Source organism: Microcebus murinus, chromosome 25, assembly GCF_040939455.1.
Source record: "Microcebus murinus isolate Inina chromosome 25, M.murinus_Inina_mat1.0, whole genome shotgun sequence".
NCBI classification, from domain to species: Eukaryota; Metazoa; Chordata; class Mammalia; order Primates; family Cheirogaleidae; genus Microcebus; species Microcebus murinus.
The window spans coordinates 3,973,641-3,994,851 of record NC_134128.1 but is presented as its reverse complement, the minus strand read 5'-3'; the positions used below and the strand labels follow the sequence as shown (position 1 = coordinate 3,994,851).

The 21,211-nt window shown below is 35.8% G+C and overlaps 1 protein-coding gene across 4 annotated transcripts in view; it reads right to left on the bottom strand.

The window, feature by feature from the left end:
* Positions 1-21,211, bottom strand: part of MPP7 (MAGUK p55 scaffold protein 7) — a 208,498-nt gene that overhangs the window by 55,307 nt on the left and 131,980 nt on the right. For 3 of the 4 annotated variants that reach the window (XM_075997494.1, XM_075997495.1, XM_075997496.1), the window contains exons 4-8: positions 20,952-21,029; positions 18,497-18,577; positions 7,447-7,578; positions 1,241-1,370; positions 511-596 (exon numbers count right to left, since the gene is read on the bottom strand). In XM_075997494.1, coding sequence (XP_075853609.1) covers positions 511-596; positions 1,241-1,370; positions 7,447-7,578; positions 18,497-18,577; positions 20,952-21,029 — 507 coding nt within the window. The remainder of the gene's footprint in view (positions 1-510; positions 597-1,240; positions 1,371-7,446; positions 7,579-18,496; positions 18,578-20,951; positions 21,030-21,211) is intronic. The other variant, XM_020284180.2, reaches the window with a different exon arrangement.

Here is a 21,211-nt window from a genome sequence, read left to right as displayed (position 1 = left end):
TTTTTCTGTATGGTAAGTTTTGAATTCTAGTATACACATCTGTTATTTTTCTATTTGAATTTCACCTTAAGATTAAAAAGTGTTTCCCTACCTTATAATTATAAAAATTGTATGTTGCATTTTATCATGCAATTTTTGTGATTTTTTGCACTTACATATTTAATTTGTTGGGAATTTATTTTTGTGTGTGGTGTAAACCAGGAACTGACCTTATTTTTTCTAAGTGAATCATCAATTAACCCAACACTATTTATGAAATGCTTCCATCATTTTCCCAGATTTAAAATGCCATCTTAATCATATACTAAATTTTCATATAAAGAGAGATCTGTTTTGAGATACTCAAATCTCTTTTAATAGCTGCAGGTTTAAAGTAAGTGATGGGGCTGGGATTTGAAACCTGGACTGCTAAATCCAAATCCTGTGTATTTCAAATCAAGTGTGAAAAGTCAGAAATATAATGATTCGATTTTATTTTTATTGCAATTTTAAAATAAACTCACAGCTTACCAAAATCTGTATTATTTCCTCAGGCCTTTTATCCTCAACTGGTATCCCATTCACTTCTCTAAGTTCATCACCAACATGAATAAGACCTGAGAAATGTTAAGATTTGGTAAGTTAGCAGTGTTACCCACAAAAGAAAATGTAATTTGCAATTGTTTCCAGGATGAAAGCATTGTTGGGTTCCCTTAACACATTTAAGGACTGGAAAGGAGACTTGCACACTTCTCGGGTTTCAGACTTTGTGTCTCTATAGCAATGAATCAGAGACCACAACTTAACACTGGCAAAGAAATGACAGCAGCACCTTGGTCTTTGTCTAGAAATGTATGTTACTAATATCTTACAAGTTTTATTTATCTTAAAGGTTGCATCCTCTCAGCAGTACTTTTCAAATCAGAAACAATGAAATAAGTCTTTTTTTTTTTTTTTAAATAGAGGTAGGGTATGGCTTTGTTGCCCAGGCTAGTCTCAAACTCCCAGCTCAAATGATCCTCCCACCTCAGCCTCCCAAAGGGCTGGCATTACCAGTGTAAGATGATGCACCCAGCCAGGAACAAGTATTATATAACTTTGGATGCCTGAGTATGCTAAGACCACAGAATAAGATTTATCTATCATTTGTTTAAATAGGTTCTTACATTTCAACACACAAAGAAGTATCTTATTACTTGTTTCGCTGTATTATATCAAAATGTTTTTATCCTCTTAATTACATACAGGAAATGCTGCTCACAAAGCACAGTGTGACTCGTGTGTATGCAGTTCACAGTCACACTCTCACCGCTTCTGTCTGCAGCCCCTCCTCTCATGATTCTGGCCACAACAATCGCCCCAGTCTGCTCATCCTTCTTGATGGTGGCACCCTTTTAAGGAAAAACAAAAAGTATCTGTGGGTAAATGTGAGTTCTGGGTGTTAAGAACTCGGGGTGGGGAGGAAATAAGGACATTCATCTGGAAAAAGAAAACAATTATTACAAAAAATATTTTTAAAATGAGGCAGGAGGGGTAGACATCATGCCATTTGTCTTACAAAGACTCATTATGAAGTACAGAAAATTCTATCTGTGCATCATTTAAGGCAGTGGTCCCCAACCTTTTGGCAATAGGGACCAGTTTCATGGAAGACAATTTTTCTGGGGGTGGGGGGCAGTGGGGAGGAATGTGCTCAGGCAGTGATGCTAGGGATGGGGAGCAGCTGTAAATACACATGACACTTCACTCGCTCACCTGCTGCTGTGCAACCCAGTTCCTAAGTTTCATGGAAGACGATTTTTCTATGGACCAGGGGTGGGAGGTTGTGTAACTGAGGTGGTGATGCACAGCCCAGTTCCTAACAGGCCATGGCTGGGGGCTGGGAGCTGGGGACCGCGGATATAAGGGTTTCAGCACAATTTACAAATTTCTAGATTAATTCAAATTAAAGATTACAAAATCTTTAACGTCTTCAAAAGCGTGGAAAATAAAAACATTCTCTTTCCATTATAAGAACACCTTACATTTGAATGCTGTTTTTTTACCCTTTTGAAGCACTTCCTCATTTTATCCTTATAATATTCCATCAAGAAGGTGGAAAAGTGATAGTTATGTGACTAGACAAAAGATTACATAATAAGATAGAAAACAAAAAACATGGGTTATTTGACTTTTAGTTCCACAATCCTCCTATTAAACTAAGCTATCAGAGGAAAAAATTTGGCAATAATTACAAAAAGAAAGAAAAAGAAATAAAGCACAGAATTATATTTGTTTCCTAAGACTAAGGTAAATGAACAGAAGAAAGATCTGTTACTCCACAGTTTAATGAACTAGGAGTGTACCTAGTACAAACAGAACTAATATTTTGGCATAAGATTAGAAAATAATCTCAAAAAGAATCCCAAAATTCTTTACTTACAGATAATCAGAAGCAAATTAACTGCTGCTTTGTAAGAACAACAGGCATAAGTGGTTATTTTGAAAGTGTTTTCATGACTTTCCTTCCAAGAAATTGGCACTGGTTTAGCAACGCCATCCAACATTGCATAATACTGCTAAAAAAGTATACCTTACATGGTGGCTGAATTCATTCCAAAGAAGAAGTGGATTTTTCTTAAGTTTGTCACATTAATTTCCTTAAAGAGTAGAAATGTAAACAAAGTAGGAATCCATTTGTAATAAGCATAATTTATATATGACAACTATCAGATATATACCTAGTAGTAGTAGTACAAATCAAGTAATTAAGTGATAGGATGATTTTGTGACATTTTTCATTACCTATGATGCACTCGAGGCCAAAGACTTGAATGAGCATCTCTCCATGGTCATAAAACTTAGACTCATCAATTATTGCTGGTTTCTTCTTTTATTTCAACAACTAACTTTTGTCCAAAATGTCTAGAAATGTAACATTCTTAATACAACTAGTTTGATTAGACTGACTTTCATACTCTTTAAAAATGTGTCTTAAATTTTCCCACCAAAGTATGCCTAATGGCAGAAAAGTCTAGTAATATAAGCCTATCTATCCATATTTTATAGATGAGAAAATGAATCTCAAATGGTTATAACTTGTTACGAGATCAGACAACTAGTATGTGGTAAAGTCAGGACTTGTCTAAACAATTTGACCAGAGATACTATTCTTAATCATCATTCAATACTGCTCACACTATATCCTTCCATAACCTTTTGTTTATAAGTTCATTTTTTCCATGAGTTCCTTACCCTGTGGGAGTTCATCTCTGACAGGGAGATCACCAATTCCTTCCCTCCTTGTATGTGCATACTATAGTCCCACATCAAGTGGTAAAAGGCTTCTAAGGCTACAAGAAGACTTGCAGCTGGCACTGGGATGCCTTGAAACACTCTTGCTCTATGGGAATCCTGTTGCCATGCAAGAAATCATGACTACTACACCATGCTGTGAGGAAGCCCAAGCTAGCCAAGTAGAGATGCCACTTGGAGAAATATGCTTGACCAGTCCCCAACTTTCCAGCTCCCAGCCCAGGAGTCAGTCACATGAATGGAGCCCTTAGCTAACTCCAACCTCAGCCGACATCTGACTGAATATATGATGGACTCCAAGTGAGACCCTCCTAGCTGAGCCCACCAACTCCCAGAACTGTGAGAGATAATAATATCATTTTAGCCACAATACAGGGGAGGTGGTTTGTAACACAGAACTAGATAATGAGAACAAATCTCTCTCTTACTGTGAACTATATTGTATTTCAGTATAGGACCATCCTGTTTGTTGTGCTTAATGCTAGTCCCTTTGACTTATTTTGTGATTCAATGAAGCTGACAAATGTTTATTGAGAATTTAGTATGTGTCAGGCACTGATCTAAGGGCTTATAATAAATTGGTGAAAAAACAAAAAATTTTTGCCCCTAATCGAGCTTACGTTCAAGAAGCAGAGTAATTCGATATATTACATGCATGTTAAAAGGTGATAAACACTGTGGGGGTGGGAGGGAGTAGGGCGGAGAGAGAAAGACCAGGATGCCAGAGCAGGTGAAGGAGAGACAGTGAGAAGACACAGGTCTCACTGGGAGGATGACATCTGAGTACAGAAAGACTGGGAGGAGGTGAAGGAGTCAGACACAGGGAAGAGGAGCAGACACAGCCAGTGCCAAGGTGCTAAGGGGGCTGTGAACGAAACATTCAAGGAAGCCCAGAGTGCCCAGTGTGGCTGGAGTGCAGCAGAAGAGGAGAAGCAGGAGATGAGGTCGGATGGCAGCAGGGAGCCTGCTTATGTGGCGCACTGGGCTTTACTCTGAATGAAAACAGGAGAAGATGCAGGGTGTCAACAATCTAGAAGGATCTCTCTACCTACTGCGTTAAAAGTGAAGGATGGCGAGGGCTAAAGCAATGAAATAAACAGGAGGCAATTACAGGCTGAGCCTCCCTTATCTGAAATGTTTGGACCAGAAGTGTTTCAGGATTTAGATTTTTTTGGATTTTGGAATATCTTCATTCTTTTGTATGCCCCAGTGATCATTTCCTTTGGGTGTCGTGTCGGCACTCAAAAAATTTTAGATTTTGGAACATTTCAGATTTTGAATTTTTGGATTTGGGGTGCTCAACCTGTACAATAACCTGGGGTAAAAGCAGAGGTCATAAAAAGGGGTCTGGATATGTTATTGGTGGAGCCAAAAGGATTTCCCAAAGGGCTGGCTATGGGACACAAAATAAAGAGAGGAACCAAAGCTTGATTTCACAGTTTTGGCTGAGCAACTGGAAGGATGGAATTGCCATCAACTGAAATGGAGAAAGACAAGGGTGGAACAGATGTGAGGACAAAGATTAGCAGTTTATTTTCGGATTTGTGAAAACTGAGACGTCTATTAGACATCCAAATGGAGATAACAAGTAGACAGATGGATACACAAATTTAAGGATCAGAAGAAAGGTCTGGAAGAGAAATACCCCTGGGAGTCCCTGGCACAGATACGCTTTTTAAAGCCATGGGCAGGATGAAATCACTTCTGGAATGTGTGGAGAAAGAAAAGCACTCCAACACACAAGGGTTTTGCTGTAGATACAGATATCTGTTCTGATAGAACATGCTCGCTTGCTAGCTGCTGACTCTGTACTCTCTTTGGAGGATAAACTACAGACCTGAGGAACAATCTCTCACTTTCTATACGATAGTACCACTTGACGCAGTCTTCACTTTGAACCCTTCGTTCCTGAAGATTTCTCTTTTCATCTTGCTTTCCAAACTCATATTATCACAATTGCTTGTTCTATTCCCAATGTAATGTATTTGCCTGAAAGTAAGATCGAATCTCAACAACATAGAGTGCATTATAGATGATACTGCACCAAAGTCCACAGTCCTGTGAAGCAGTCTGCAAATGCAAAATGAATTGAATTTGAATCTATTATTTTAAAAATTACATATTTTATTACATAATTATTTTGAATTTACTCTGATTTTTGACCAAAAAATATATAGAATTTCAGGTTAGATTGAGAAGTTAGAATTCTTAGATTTTTGTTAATTGTTAATTTTATAAAATAGTTTATAAAAAGGGGACTGCTGTGACTGGATTATCATGTGCTCCTTAAATAAAAATTTTATCTCCTATAAACTGACAATATTGTGAGGTTTAAGAAGGTGTCACACTCAATTTCAGGTTGAGCCTTTGAAATAAGTATTTTTGAAGTGTGATCTACCAAACACTTGCATTGAGAACATCTGAGATACTTTTAAAAATTGAGATTCCCACATGCCACCAAAACCTACTGATACAGATCCTTTGGGGTAGAGCCCAGAAATCTGCATTTGAAGTCAGCACCTATGTTCAGTCTTCAATATCAAAATTTGAGAACCACTGTTCTTAAAAAGCAAGAGGACAACCCATGCAAGACACATGGAAACTTTAGGATCAAAATCCTAAATTTCTTGATAAAACAAATATAAATTGCTCCAAATTCACAGGGAAAGAGGATAGCTCTGCTTCCTGAATTCTGACTGCTGTTTTTCCCCTCCTCCTTCCTCCCCTCAAACTATCACCCCTTTTCTTTTCCAAAGCTAAATACCTACGAGATCCGTGTTCACTGCCTGTTCTCCCAGGTACCATTCTCTCCTTGAGCAGACATAACCTAGCTTCTACCTTAACAATTCTACACAACATTTATATAATGCCTGCATAATGCTTCAGAACTTTTAAAGCATTCCAAATACTTTGTATCTCAGCTGACATTCAAAACGCTCCCAAAGAGGTACATCTCCCGATTTTCTGAGTAGGGCTGAGATGATGAGTGCCTGGCTGCTGTAGGATATGGAGCAAAGAAATGACCCAACTGCCACTTAGGTCATCCAATGCAAGCTCGGTATTCATGTCACCACACTATAGGGTCTAATAAACAAACTGCACTCTTAAATAACACCAATCACCTACCCCTTGGTTGCCAAATCTCCCTGTGAAGCGTCCGCCAAGTATTTCCTGATCATCCGCTTGCTTGGCTTCCCTCACTGTGCCTGTTTCCGATTCCCACTACTTGGACTCATTCTCCTAAACATGCCTCCGACTCGTATTCTTCTGTGTTTTTGTTTTGCTTTGGCAGTCTTGTGGCTTCTCCCATAACTTCTCCAAACTGACAAATGTTACTTGACAAATGTTCAATGACCAGTTGAGGATTTTCTATTTTCAAACTTTAAATTTATTCACCCAATAATCTTACTTTACCTTTAAAATATCTATGAATAGAATACATTAATTACATACTTGGACGAGAAAAAGTTCAAGACAAGTAATTCTATTCACTTAATTTCATACTCTGATGTGTTTAAAACAACATTTAAAATCTTAATACTGTTTTTAAGAAATACGTAAGAAATAATTTTGGAAATTTCTTCATCCTTGTTAGACATTCTTTTTCTCTATGAAGTTTTAATTTACTTTTTAAATAGAGCTACTCGAACATAAAACATGTCATCACATTAAACAAATTTAAGATCCATGCCTCCTGACTAAATAATATTTTCAAAATGTTTATCAAAGAAATTAGATGTTTACTTCATTAGGATTTCTCAAAAGTTTTAGCTGGAGTTGCTGTAGATGAGTTTAAATTTAAAAAGCAATTGAGTGAAGTATATAAAATAGCCTAAAATTGAGTTATCATAGCCAAAAGCAATTTTTTTAAGTTAGGCCACTTAATCTCAAATCAACCATACTTGGTACATGTTATGCTTTCTTTTATAAATGTCAGTAGATCACATTTTAAAAATTATTCCTACTCAGAACAAGTAGACTGCCTGTCATTTTATTTGGCTTCATTTTCATTTTTCTAGGTCATATTCTTCAGACAAGAATGTTCTGTTTAAAATTTGAGAACACAGAGGAAGTATATTCTAAAGAAAGGTATAAATGGTACACATCCATCAGATTGGGCTTTATCACGATATCTACTCATATCTGAGCACAAAATGTAGACCAAAAACTCACCAAGGGTTCTCTGTTTTTTACCAGACGAATTATTTTCACAGAGTCTTCCTCATCATCAATATCTTCAGGCATAGGAGGCAATACCGGGTCATAGTTCTTCTGAGCCACAGTATCATGTACAGAGAGCAAAGCCTATAAAATCAAAATGTTGATTAAAAAAATATATATATATATATACATGCACACACATATATATCAAATATAAAATTCCAAACACATCAAGCTATAAAGAAAATCAAAAGAGTGTTTTGGTTTTGACATAGCAAAGGTAATAAGGCAACTACCTGAAAAGGTGCCTCTTACATAAGGAGTGGGAAGCAGAACCTGTTGAATAGTGGACAGTGGCTCTACTTAGCTGCCACCTCTGTCCCCAACACCATTAATGTGTGACAAAAATCAGAACTAAATTTCCTCTAACCTGTACATCCTTATAAGGGTGGCAGTTAGGGGTAAGGGTGAGGAGTGCTACTTTTGGAGAAAGGGGAATATGAGGCTAGAGATACACTGTCAATGAGCTAATAGGAGTCTGAAAACACTCTCTATTTTTCCTTTCCTATTACTTTTTCTCCTATTAAGAGAAATAACAGGCTGGGCGTGGTGGCTCACACCTGTAATCCTAGCACTCTGGTAGGCCGAGGTGGGAGGATTGCTCGAGGTCAGGAGTTCAAAACCAGCCTGAGCAAGAGCGAGACACCGTCTCTACTATAAATAGAAGGAAATTAATTGGCCAACTAATATATATATAGAAAAAATTAGCTGGGCATGGTGGCACATGCCTGTAGTCCCAGCTACTTGGGAGGCTGAGGCAGGAGGATTGCTTGAGCCCAGGAGTTTGAGGTTGCTGTGAGCTAGGCTGACGCCACAGCACTCACTCTAGCCTGGGCAACAAAGTGAGACTCTGTCTCAAAAAAAAAAAAAAAAAGAGATCACAGAAGCGATCAATATGATCGATTATTTTGTTGTTTTCTCACTTTAATTTTTGTGTAGTAGGTGACTAATATGTGTATAAAAGAATAAAAGTATTTCTAGACCAAAGGTAAGAAGAACACTGGAACCCTATTCACTATTTTGGATGACTGGGTTTTAGACTCTCAACAAACTTGATCCCTAATCAGCAACACCACCAACCACCAATTACTCAAGCCAAAAGCCTAGAAATCATCCTTGAAACCTTTTTTCTCACCTATACTCTCAATATATAACTCATATGCTATAAAATCTACTTTCAAAATATATCTAAAATTTTTCCTCATCTCTCTAGTCTAGGTCAGTGATTGACAAACCATGACACCTGTCTCTGTATATAAAGTTTTATTGGAATAGCCATGCTTGTTCATTTATGCATTGTCTGTGGCTGCTGTCACACTACAATGGCAAAGTTGAGTAGGTGGAACAGACACCTTTTATTAAAAACCTGGCAGGCCCCAGTCTAGATCACAGATGCCATCACTTTTGCCTAGAGCATTAAAATAGGCTTTAATAATCCAGCGGTGTTCACCTTTGGCCCATTTTCAAACCTATGATTTACAGTGTGGCCAGAGTGATTATTTTTAAAACTTAAATCACATAACTGACCTGCTAATAACCCTTCTAAAGCTGCCCAGTAATCTTGGGATGAAGACCAAACTCTTGAGCATGTCCTAAAAGTCTTGCATACCACCCCAACCCTACCTGATAGCACTTCCCTCCTCACTCACCCTAAATAATAATAATCTTTGTCACAGAGGCCTGGCCAAAACATCCCTTAAAAAAGCAGATCCCTCAGTTACTTGATCTCATAGCACCTTGTACTTTGCCTTCACACATGTTCATAATTTATAATCCTATTTGCATTTCTATGTTTATATATTTAATATTTGCTATGTACTGAAACAGAAACTCTAAGATGGCAAAGAAATGGTATCTATTTTTAGTTAAACCATCTAATTGACTATAACATATATTCAAAAAGTACAAATAGTAAATGTATAAGTATGAATTTTTGAAACTGAATATGCCCATGTAAACATATCCCAATCAAGAAATACAACATTAACTGAGCCCCAATAACCTTTATATGCCCCTTCCTAGCCATCATGCCCTCTAACCCCTACATAGGAGGTAGTCTTGCCTCTATTTAAAAATTATATAAATAGGATTAAAATGTGTATTTTCCCCCTAATATTAAGTTAGTGACATTCATCCACGCAGTTATTGGAGGCAGAAGTTACTTCTTTTTCGCTGTCAAGTGGTACTCCAATATATGACTGTTTCAGTTTCTTTACCCATTATGCCTTTCAGGGATATTTAAGTAGTTTTCAGTTCTTGGCTATTATAAAAATTGCTACCCATAAATGTTTCATATCTTTTGATGTACATACAGTCACTATTCTAGTTCAGTATATTTAAGAGTGGAATGCCTGGGTCACATGTTACAGTAAGTATATTCAACATTAGAAGATACAGACTGTTTTCCAGTGATACTCTTACCAACAACATGTAAGTTCTAGATGCATCACAGGCTCCTCAACATTTTACATTATTAGTTTATATTTGGCCATTCTGAGTGTGCAGTGGTATCTTCTGTGGTTGAAAGTTTCATGAAGTTTCATTTTTCTTATAACTAATCGGACTGAAACCCTTTTATGTTTATTGGGCATGTGTATCTATTCTTTTGTGAGATGCCTCTTCAAGATCCTTACACATTTTTCCACTGCATCTGTCTTTTTCTTACTGATTTGTAAAACTTTCTGATAATACACTAGACCCAAGCCTTAGTCAGTTATATATGCTACAAATATATTCTCCCATTTAGCAGCTTGCCCCTTCACTTTCTTAATACGGTTTTACAATCAATAAAGGATCCTACTTGCAATGAGCTCAATTAAGGTTTTTTTCCTTCATGGTTGGTGCTTTTTGTGTCCAATGAGTTTCAAAGGAAAAGAATAAATAGTATCAAGATGACAAAATATCTGAAGATATAATGGCTGCAAAATTTTGAGAACTGATAGGAGATTGAAGATTCAGAAAGTCCAATATATCCTTTAGGAAGCAGGAAAAATAAAAGATACTTATGCTTAGATACATGACAGTGAAACTGCAAAATGACAAAGGCAAAGAGATATCAGAAATATCCAAAGAGAAAAAGACAGCTCATCAGAAAGGGAAAAAAAAATAAAATTAATGGACAGCTGACTGATCGGCAGCAATAATGGAAACTGGAAGATAGTTAAAATATCTGAAAGTGCTAAGAAAAAATAAAAGCCAGTCCAGAATTGTGTATCCAATGAAAGTATCTTTCGAGAATAATGATGAGGGCCAAGATAAAGTTTTAAAAGATCCACCTGAAAAAAACAAAACAAAAAAACCCAAAAGACAGTGAAACAATAATTTTTGAAGACAGGGGACACTGGGCAACAAAGGATGATGACCCCAAAGAGACAGAAAACAACATGAGCCCTATCCTATGACTGCCCCAGCCTACAGCCTAGAGTTTCTAGGCTGGGATGGGAGAAAAGGAACCCAGGCAAAATGGAGTGGTCTCCGTGGGTTGAGAAAAACAGAACTGAGAATACGGGAGGTCAAGCGGCTAAAATTCTCAGGGAAGACTATGAAGAGAGGAGATAGCAGTAGACAGACTCTGGAGATGTGTAGTAGGTTCCCTCTGAGTCCTGAGCAAAGAGCTTCTCCATGGCATGCATATAAAAAACTACCAGAAAGGATTAGAGTAGTGTTTCTTAACTGAGTTAAGAAACTGAGTTGCTAACTGAGTAAGCAACCTTACTCCCATGGGGCCATTCGGCAATGTCTGGATACATTTCGGGTTGTCACATTTGGATGATACTACTGCTGTCTCGTGAAGAGGCCAGGGATATTCCTAAACACCTGACAGCATACAGGAACAGTCCCCTTCCCCCAAATAACAATCATCTAGCCAAAAATGTCAATAGTTCCAAGACTGAGAAACACTGTAGTACAGGGAAGATTCCTGAAGCTCACACAGAACAAGAATAGTTCCAGTTCTCACCATTGAGAGGGAAAAACCTCATATTCCATGGGCATTGAGGAGAGTTATGCTACTGTCTCAGTAGTGGGAAAAATAGGCCCAAGATTAAACACTGCTGTGGTCTCAACAACACTTAATAATAGCCTCTGAAGGATCAAATGTTTCCAAGTAAATTAACTGTGTAATAAAACAAAAGTCAAGAATGTTATCTACAAAAACACAAAATACCCAGCATCAAACAAGGTAAAACTCACAATGACTGTCAATCAAAAATTACCAGGCATGCAGAAAATACTACACATAATGAAGAAAAAAAATAAAACAATAGAACCAAACCCTAAAATTTACACAGTCAATAGATTAGATAAAACCAAATCCTAAAATTATACAGATATATAGTAGACAAGAAAATTAAAAGTTATTATTATAACTATACTCCAAATGCTCAAAGAAGCTAGAGAAAAGACTGAACATGAGATATGGAATATATAAAAAAAGATTCAAATCAAACTTCCAGAGATAAAAAATATAATGTATGAAATGAATAAAGTACACCAAATGAAACCAACACAAACTAGACACTGCAAAGGAAAAAGTAAACTTATATTAATATACAAAGCAGTATAAATTATCTAAAATACAAAGAGAAAATATGCTGAAAAACTATGAACAGAACATTAGTGAGTTGTGGGATGGTTATAAATGGCCATGTCAATATACATATAATTGGCATCTCCAAAGAAAGGGTGGATATGCTAAAATACACTTGAAGAAATATGGAAAAAATATTCCAAATTAAAAAAAAATAAACTCACATGTTCAAGAAGCTCAATGTGCTCAGGCACAAAATACCATAAAATTATACCAGATTGCTTGAAACCAATGAGAAAATCTTAAAATCATTCAAAGTCCATTAAAAAAAGCACATTACATGTAAAAAAAAAATAAAAATTATAAATGGCAGCACACTACTCATCAAAAACAACGCAAGTCACAAAACAATGAAGCAGCATCTTTAAAATACTTGACGAAAAATATTGTGAACCTACAATTCTATACCCAGCAAAAATATCTTTTAAAAATGAAGGGTTAAAATGAAGATTTTTAAAGACATGCAAAAGCTGAAGGATTTGCCACCAGCAGACCTACACTGCAAGAAAAGTTACAGGAAGTCTTTCAGACAGAAGGAAGATGATGGTAGATGGAAACGTGTGTCTATACAGAGGAATGAAGAGCACCAGGCATGTCCACCATCTGGGTATCCATGGCAACTATCTTGCACATAGTAAGAACAATGCAGATAGCTAATGAAAATATTTTAAAATAACACCATTATTATAATGGATAGGCGATATTAAGAACACCAGCTATATATTTTGTCTCCTTAGCTTTGCACTCATTTCCACGTTTGGATTTCAAAACAATTTTATAGATACCAAATTCATCATTTTTAATACCTTTGTTTTACTAACACTGTTATTTAGCAACTTTTTTTATTTGGACATCCAGAAGTAATTTTATATTCTATTATCCTATTTTAACTCAGGTGATTTTATTCTTCAATATACAGATTTTCCTTTCAAAAGGCGCTACTTAAATGAAAATTGTATTTCCATATGCCATAACCACCAGTCACAACTGATGGGTTTACCTGTTGCTCAGAAGAATCTGCAGGAAATTGAACACTAGGCCTTGTAACTCATCAGGCTCACAAGCTCTCACTGCCTTGGACCCCCTGGAGTCAATTCTATGCTCTAAGTATCTGTCAGGTCCACAAAATTAAGTGTCCAGCTCATAATGATGAGTAACATTGATTTATCCCTCCAAAAGGAAGCTTAACATTTTCCTTTAGCTTTTACAAAGCCTTGTTCGTCCTGCATGCTTAGGCAATGAGTAATTTCTGTTAAGTGAATGCTTGGAAGCTAAAAAATTATAACAAATCCTCTTATTTTATTGCCTTCTTAAAAATCTACCAAATCCTTCCCGACTTTCTAAATTATACTGCCATGTTCTAGAGATGATGTCACTTCACTGTTTTATCAAAAGGGAACACCCAGAATGATTACTCATACAGGTTAACTTGCCTTTGATGTGGCAATTTGATGCTTAGGAGTGGTTCTGATTTATTAATGACTATCTTTGCTTTCCCTAGAAACAAAGTCTCTGTACAGAACAACATCCCTCCATCAATGCCCCTAAATGCCACTAACTTTATTGCTTTTGCCTATTTTAGGCAAAAGCACTGCAGGAAGTATTCACATTCTACTGTATCTATTTAGGCCTTTGTCTATTCACTTTTACCTTTTCTCCCCATCTGTTGTTTCTTTTATACTTCACTGATTTTCCAGGACTGGATTTTGTAGACATTATTGACTACTAATAATTTATTTTTTATGTGGCAACTGAATGATCAATTCACATTGGGTATAATCTTTCACTCTTTGACAGTTCTTAGGTGAGACTACTATTAAAGAATGACAAGTCATTTCCTAACTATGAAAGACTTGAGAATAACGGTTATATAGAAAAAGTGCATGGTGGCACATGCCTGTAGTCCCAGCTACTCGGGAGGCTGAGGCAGGAGGATTGCTTGAGCCCAGGAGTTTGAGGTTGCTGTGAGCTAGGCTGACGCCACGGCACTCACTCTAGCCTGGGCAACAAGCGAGACTCTGTCTCAAAAAAAAAAAAAGAAAAAGTGTTGGCACTCTTCTGAAGCAAAAGACTCCTCAAGGGTGAAATGAACAAAATCACAGTTTTATACCACTATGAATTAAAGAACATGAGAGAAAAATTTGATCATATGAATGTACAGAATTATCTTATATAAAGAGACCAAAAATGCTATAATGTAATAAAAATTCCAAACATTTAATAATTGACATTAAATTCCATTTACTGAGAGCCCCTGTTGCAAGCACAATGCTGTGTGCTAGAGACAGAGATAAACGAGACCACCCTGTGTGTCAATGAGAAAGACATACTTGCATCCTTTGTTGGGTACAGAACACAGAAAACCCCTGAAACAGACATACGCTAACTTGTTAAATGTCCAGTTTAGTTTCTGGATGCAAGTTTTTGAACTTTAGTTTTCCTAATCTTCAAATGACAGTTAATGTTAGTACCTACTTAATATGGTTTCATAATGATTAAAAAGATAATACATGAAGGCATATAGCAAAAAGCCTGCTCCATAGTAAATATTTACTATTATTGGTATTATTTGCTATTATAACTAGTTGTCACTTTACAAAAGGTAAAATTAAAATGAAAGTAATAAATTATCACATCGTATTAAGGACAAATATCACAAATCATGTATATAAATGAATTATTCCTTCTAACCTCATTTATGGATTTTTTTTAAAAAAATGTTTCCTTTAGGGGTGTGTGTGTGTTTCTGTCTTTGTGGTTATGAATAATTTTCTATCCTATAACTATGACTATGATAAACAATCAAATTTTCTTCTAATATCCTTTTATTTTTAAAAAATATTCTTTTTATTTATTTTTGAGACAGAGTCTCACTCTGTTGCCTGGGCTAGAGTGCTATGGCATCAGCCTAGCTCACAGCAACCTCCAACTCCTGGGCTTAAGCAATCCTCCTGCCTCACCCTCCTGAGTAGCTGGGACTACAGGCATGCGCCACCATGTCTGGCTAAGTTTTTCTATATATATATATATATATATTAGTTGGCCAATTAATTTCTTTCTATTTATAGTAGAGATAGAGTCTCACTCTTGCTCAGGCTGGTTTCGAACTCCTGACCTTGAGTGATCTGCCCACCTCAGCCTCTCAGAGTGCTAGGATTACAGGCGTGAGCCACTGTGTCTGGCCTATTTTTAAAAAATAATCTTATGGTTTGATTTTTTAACACTTAAATCTTTAATCTATTTGAAATTCATTCTAGTAGGGATTTTTCTCATTTTTTCCCAAATGAATGACAAGCTATCCCAACACCACGTGTTAAAGTTATCCCTCAAACCGACTATCCTCCATCCTTAGGCCCACATCATGTTCCAACTGATCTGTTTCTACAGGCTCCCACTGGCCCTCCTCCATTCAGCACTCCATGCCCCCATCCTGCGCCACCCTCCACCTCAAACACCTGTTTCGTAGATGACATGTACAGTGATGTGTCACTTGCCTCTTTAAATCCTTTGAATGGCTTCCCAGTTTGGATGAAATAGAATGTTTTAATAAGCTCATAATTAGGGTGGTCATAAGATTTATCATCCCAATAGGGAAAAAATTAGTTAAAGAAACACTATTACTAATAATGCTGGAACTACAGGCATATTATGCCAGACTATCCCAGGCAAACCATACCCCAAAGGCTTCACTGTCAGCTCCAAACTCTTCCCTTTTTCTCTCTCACAAATTGCTATTTAGCCACACTGAACTTATTTGGTATTGTTGCATCCTCAAACTTAAATTCTTTCTTTATGGGACTTCCCATACTATTTCTGTGCCTAAGTATTTATTTTCCACATCCCACCCCCAACCCATCTCCCACCACTCGCCCTCGCCCATTATCTCAAACTCAACCTCCAGGGCTCAACTTGAAGATGCTTCAACACCCCCCAGTCAAGTTTGAACTTAGCACATTCCTATGTGTTCCACATCATTTCCATACATTCTCTTTTTTATCCAATATTTCCCCTATTACCTTTACTAATCACATATGTTACTATCTTCTATAATCTAATGCCTGCACACACTAGGCATTAAATAAATATCTAAGAATGAATGAATGAAGATCTGTCTCTAGTGACATATACAAATTATCAAAAAAAAGTTATAAAACTTTTCAGAAAGAGTTGGCAGATCTATGTAATATATGTATTACCTTCCCATAGTGGTTACATATTTGTTTGTACATATATATCTCTGTGTGTGTGTGTGTGTGTGTTTAAAGTCATAGAACTTTGGAGGTATATTTCAAATTTCTTTTCAGTACTATGAATTAAATGTTTAAAATGAAATTTCAATGTTTAAAAAGTAAATAATTTCCCTAATCCACCAAAAATCAAATACCAGAATTACATTTTTCATATTTTAATTGTCAGTGCAACTAATAACCCATGTACCTTCCTTCTGTTCAAAAGAAATAAAAACAAATATTTTAGTTTATTCCTAGAACAAAAAGGAATTATTATAATCTGATTATTTCTGAAGATATATTATTATATTCTGATAAATAAATTATATTATTATATTCTGATTATATTCTGAAATAGTCTAAAATTTATTTGGGGGTTGAACTTCTTAAAGTAATTATGGAAGTGCAATTCAAAGTGATGGCAGTTAATATAAATGACTTCAAGGGAAGTAATGTTAAATGTTACGTCAAAATGGGAAGAAAGATATTTTCTTCCCAAGACTGGCTAACTATGAATTGCCATTGCCAACTGCAACATCACATGTCTGGAATCTTAAATACTTTCTACACATATTTCATGAAGATATATCCATTATGCTGACTTCTCACCCATCCTTTAGTCACATTGCTAGATAAATGTGAAAAATAAACAAAATTATCCATTGAAAATATTTTCCACATAATAAAATTTAACTATCCAATTATTATAAAATTTTATCACATGGACCCTCATAATACCAACTAAAGTCATACCTCCCTCTTGAGCCAAATTTCAATTTTCATGCAGTGTATTCTCCTTAGATTTAGCTATTCCATTTCCAACATTCTCTCAAACAGATTACTAAAATCACTTTTTTTGGTATGAAACATTCTTCTTTAACTTCTAACACTCTTGAACCAAGATAATAATCTGACAACAGAGTTTAACACGCTTCTCATAACTAACGTTACCCTGCTTTGGTTGATATTACTTCTCATGGGTAGTCAAGCCCAAATGAAGAAAACTTCAGAGCATTCTCTGGCTAAGAATCTCCTCCTACTAACTTTTTCACACACTTTGTCTTTAATATCAAGCAACTTTTCTTCTGTAATCTGATCCTTGTTCTTTTAGAACTAAAATTTAATTAACTTCCTGAAGCACTACCAACAATTACCCTCACATTATTAATCCCAGTCCATTTACCCTTAACAGCAAAACATTTATGGAATTTACATACAGGGATTAGATATTATAGTCCATGTATCCTTTTACTTCATCTTTTATTTAATACTTTATTTAATTTTTTTAATATAAATTTAAGACCTAAATATAGCACGGTCCCAAAGGATATTTCTCAAAGAAGGTAGAAACCAGTTTTTGCATCTAGGTTGAAATTTTCATTCCACAGTCTACATATGCTTACCAGTAACCGTAATTACGATAACTGATCATTTTAATTATGCAATTATGTAATCCGTATGTAATTTTGACTCACAGAACAATATTGTACATACGACTGCAGTAGTGTTGAGTCCAAAATGCATATATTACAGGATTTAGCACATAAATAATATTCAAAGAACAGGAGGAAAATTTTGAAATGCCTTTGATAGACTAATCACATTTGGAAGAAAAATAAGTGACACACTTAGTACAGAATGGGAAAGGGAGAACTGAAGTCTGTCTAGCAATATTTTACTGGTATTTTACACTGGAAATCTGCTTTGTAAAATGGCATGACATTTTGAAACATGAATTGGTAGAGGGACAGGAAATAGGAAACAGGAAGGGGGGAAAGGAAGAGGAATGCTGAAATGACCCTACACAAAAATAAGTATATTTGTCAAACATATTGGAATACTAATAATACCAATAACTGGCTAAGTAAAATGTGCCTCAACAAAAGTACTAGTAGGTTCTGCATTGTTCACTCTTAACTTCATTTAAAAGGAAACCAACCTTGAAGCTACATTATATTTGCCAACTTATATTCTGAGCTTCCCAATTAGAGTATTTTGTAGTTTGTTGACACATTATGATCAAAATCTCACTTCTTTCTCATTAAAAGGATTTAGGCTATTAAAATATTATCTGCTATTTGAAAACACACTTACTTGAAAATTGATGCTCGAAACAAAATTCATCTGAAGGCTCAGAAAGTAGCCCTATTTGAAGGTATTTATTACAGCAGTAACATGTCCTCACCTTCACATTGGGTTTTGACAGCAGTTTCAACAGCTCTCTGATCTCACTGTTTAATGGCTTGTTCTGAAGCTCTTCAGCCAGCTGCAAGGGAGATTAAATTGACATAAAGAACATTTAGTAAGAGCACTGTGAGGTTCGGCGTGTGACCACTGAGAATCTGTCTTGCTCAAGGCTATTACTTTCCAGTGTTTAAGGAGAGGTCGGCATAAAAGAAAACAGACCACCCATCATTGCTCTTCTTCTTAGGCCCTTGGTAGTCCAGGTCCAAGCCCAGGCTCTAGGCTGAGCATAAATCAAGTAATCGTATCAGCCAGGTCACCTTTTGATTTATTGCAATGGGGGCAAATCTCAGCACTTCATCTATGTGAATGGTCTTTTGCACACAGACAAAGGGCCACTTGTAAAAAGGACTGGATCAAGCTTTGACACTGTACCCTCCCCACCCCCACAAAAACAGTGCTTCGGACTGAGGTGGTGAAACCCATGGGGTTTCCAAAAACTCACAGTAGCTGTGCTGTTTAAGGCTAGGGTGAAAAGAACTAGAATGCTCCTAATAGAGCAAATGGTCTGAAGCTTTTATTATGTTTACCTATACAGACTAAGAAGTCTGTTAAATATAAACAGAGTTATTCATAAAATGACCTATAATAGGTTGACAACTACTCTGGTACCAAAAATGCTGACTGTACTATAATGATAAGGATTTCCCATTTGTTGGTTCTACCTAAACAAAGTGTTTCAATTTTGAACTTTCTTCATGTTCTTCATTAAAACATAGTCCTATCAAAATTTCAATTCAATTTTAGGCTATAGGAAGAATAATATAAGCTTCATAAAAAGAAAAGCAAGACTCATACAGGAAAAAAGACTACAATTATAAAGTATATATGAAGTATGCAGTATGTAATTCAAAATATATACATGTACTTTTATTTTAAAACCCCTCTTAAAATGTTGCATGAAATTTCCATTTGTCCCTATTTCTACTAAGCTAAAAATAACTGTTCTTACCTCTTCAAAAGGACTTTTCTCTAAAAGAAGGGAGTAATGTAAATTAAATTCATTAATTACATTTCAAAATTGCTTTTACTTTTTCATATTTTCATATGTAACATATCTAAAGAATTTTTAACATGCAAAAAGTTATTTGTACTCTTTACTCATTAATACACAACAATATATTTTAATGCTTAAATACACTGCTTTGACAAATTATAAAATACTGTGGTTTATCACATTTAGATAGTAGTCTCTAATTTTTTTATAAGGCAGTATTATTATAATATGATTGGGCCTCAGTTACATTAGTTTTAAACAAATGTTTCCCAAAACGCTAAATGGTAGATGTTTTAAAACTGATTTTTTAGGCTTTCTCAGGAGGCAACTGCAGCTTACTTGTAGAAATGTATCTACATTTTTATTCACCTTCATTTCAAAGTTTTGGTTCTATATTATAGACTAGTTAGCTTCCTCATTAAGGAAAGCTTATCTATTAAAACATCCTTATAATCTTTGTAGATAAAAATAGAAGGGAAAATGTTTGAGGACTAAACAAATAGCACACAATTTGGATATTTATTACATATGCTTTATTTTATAAAATAAATCAAAGAAACCAACTTGTGAAGATGGTCGATTACCTATATCATGGCCCTGATATTTTACTACACTGAATTATTGCTCATTTTATCAAAATAAAGGAAAAAAAATTAAAAATCGACGAATAAGCTACGGGATATCACTAAACCCAGCCTCCACACTAAACATATTTCTCGCCTAGCTTAGTGTCCTTTATAGTTTATCCAGGTGTGCTCTCAATCCATCCGAGTCTGAAAGTTAACAGTAAGAACCAGCAAGTTAGTTCCCCTTCCCCCAAGTTTAAAATAAAATTATAGCTACAGGAAATTAAATACTCCATCAATGCCAACTGCTTCTAAAATTTATATTTTGGTTATGAAGGTAATTTGGAAAGGTCTAATATCCATAAATCATGACTATGCTTTATAATCAATTTCAAAAACAATCCTGTCTTTTTATGTATTTCATATGGCTTAGCCCTATACTAGTATCTGTCATTTTTTAGTACTGTCAGCAATATAGCTATCTCATTTGTCTTTATTTCTCCAAAGCATTCCTCTTGTCTGTGACTTTCTCGGAACACTAACAGCTGACAGCTTCTCTGTCTCCATAGAGTTTAAAGCCTAAAATTTCTATTACGTAGTTACCAAGGCAGAACAAGAGGGTAGCTACATGCAAGATTTGTAGAACAGGAAAGTGAATGAAAATCAACATAACATCAGCATAAGCTCAGTGATGACAGGACTTTTGGAAACATGTGCAACTCCTTATGGTTTTCACTCATAGGATCATACGCATCTGTCTGCACTGGGATGAGTTCTGCCCTGGCCAGAGCTACAGCAGACACATCCCAGCGAGCTCAGAAAGGTACACTTACGTCATTAGCCAAGGCTGCCGCACCATGGAGAATGGGCACAGGGCTTTGCTTCTCATAGTAGCGTAGTTTTTCATGAATCTGGAAGAAAATCAAATGAATACAAGTTCACCTGCTAGTAAACAATCTCAGATATTTAAATATTTTTATAATTGAAAAGAGAATCTGAATCCCTTGCACATCGAAAGTTATTATTTATATAAACCTATAGATGACATATATGTATGCTTCATTGATCTATTACTATGGTCCAATGTTCACAC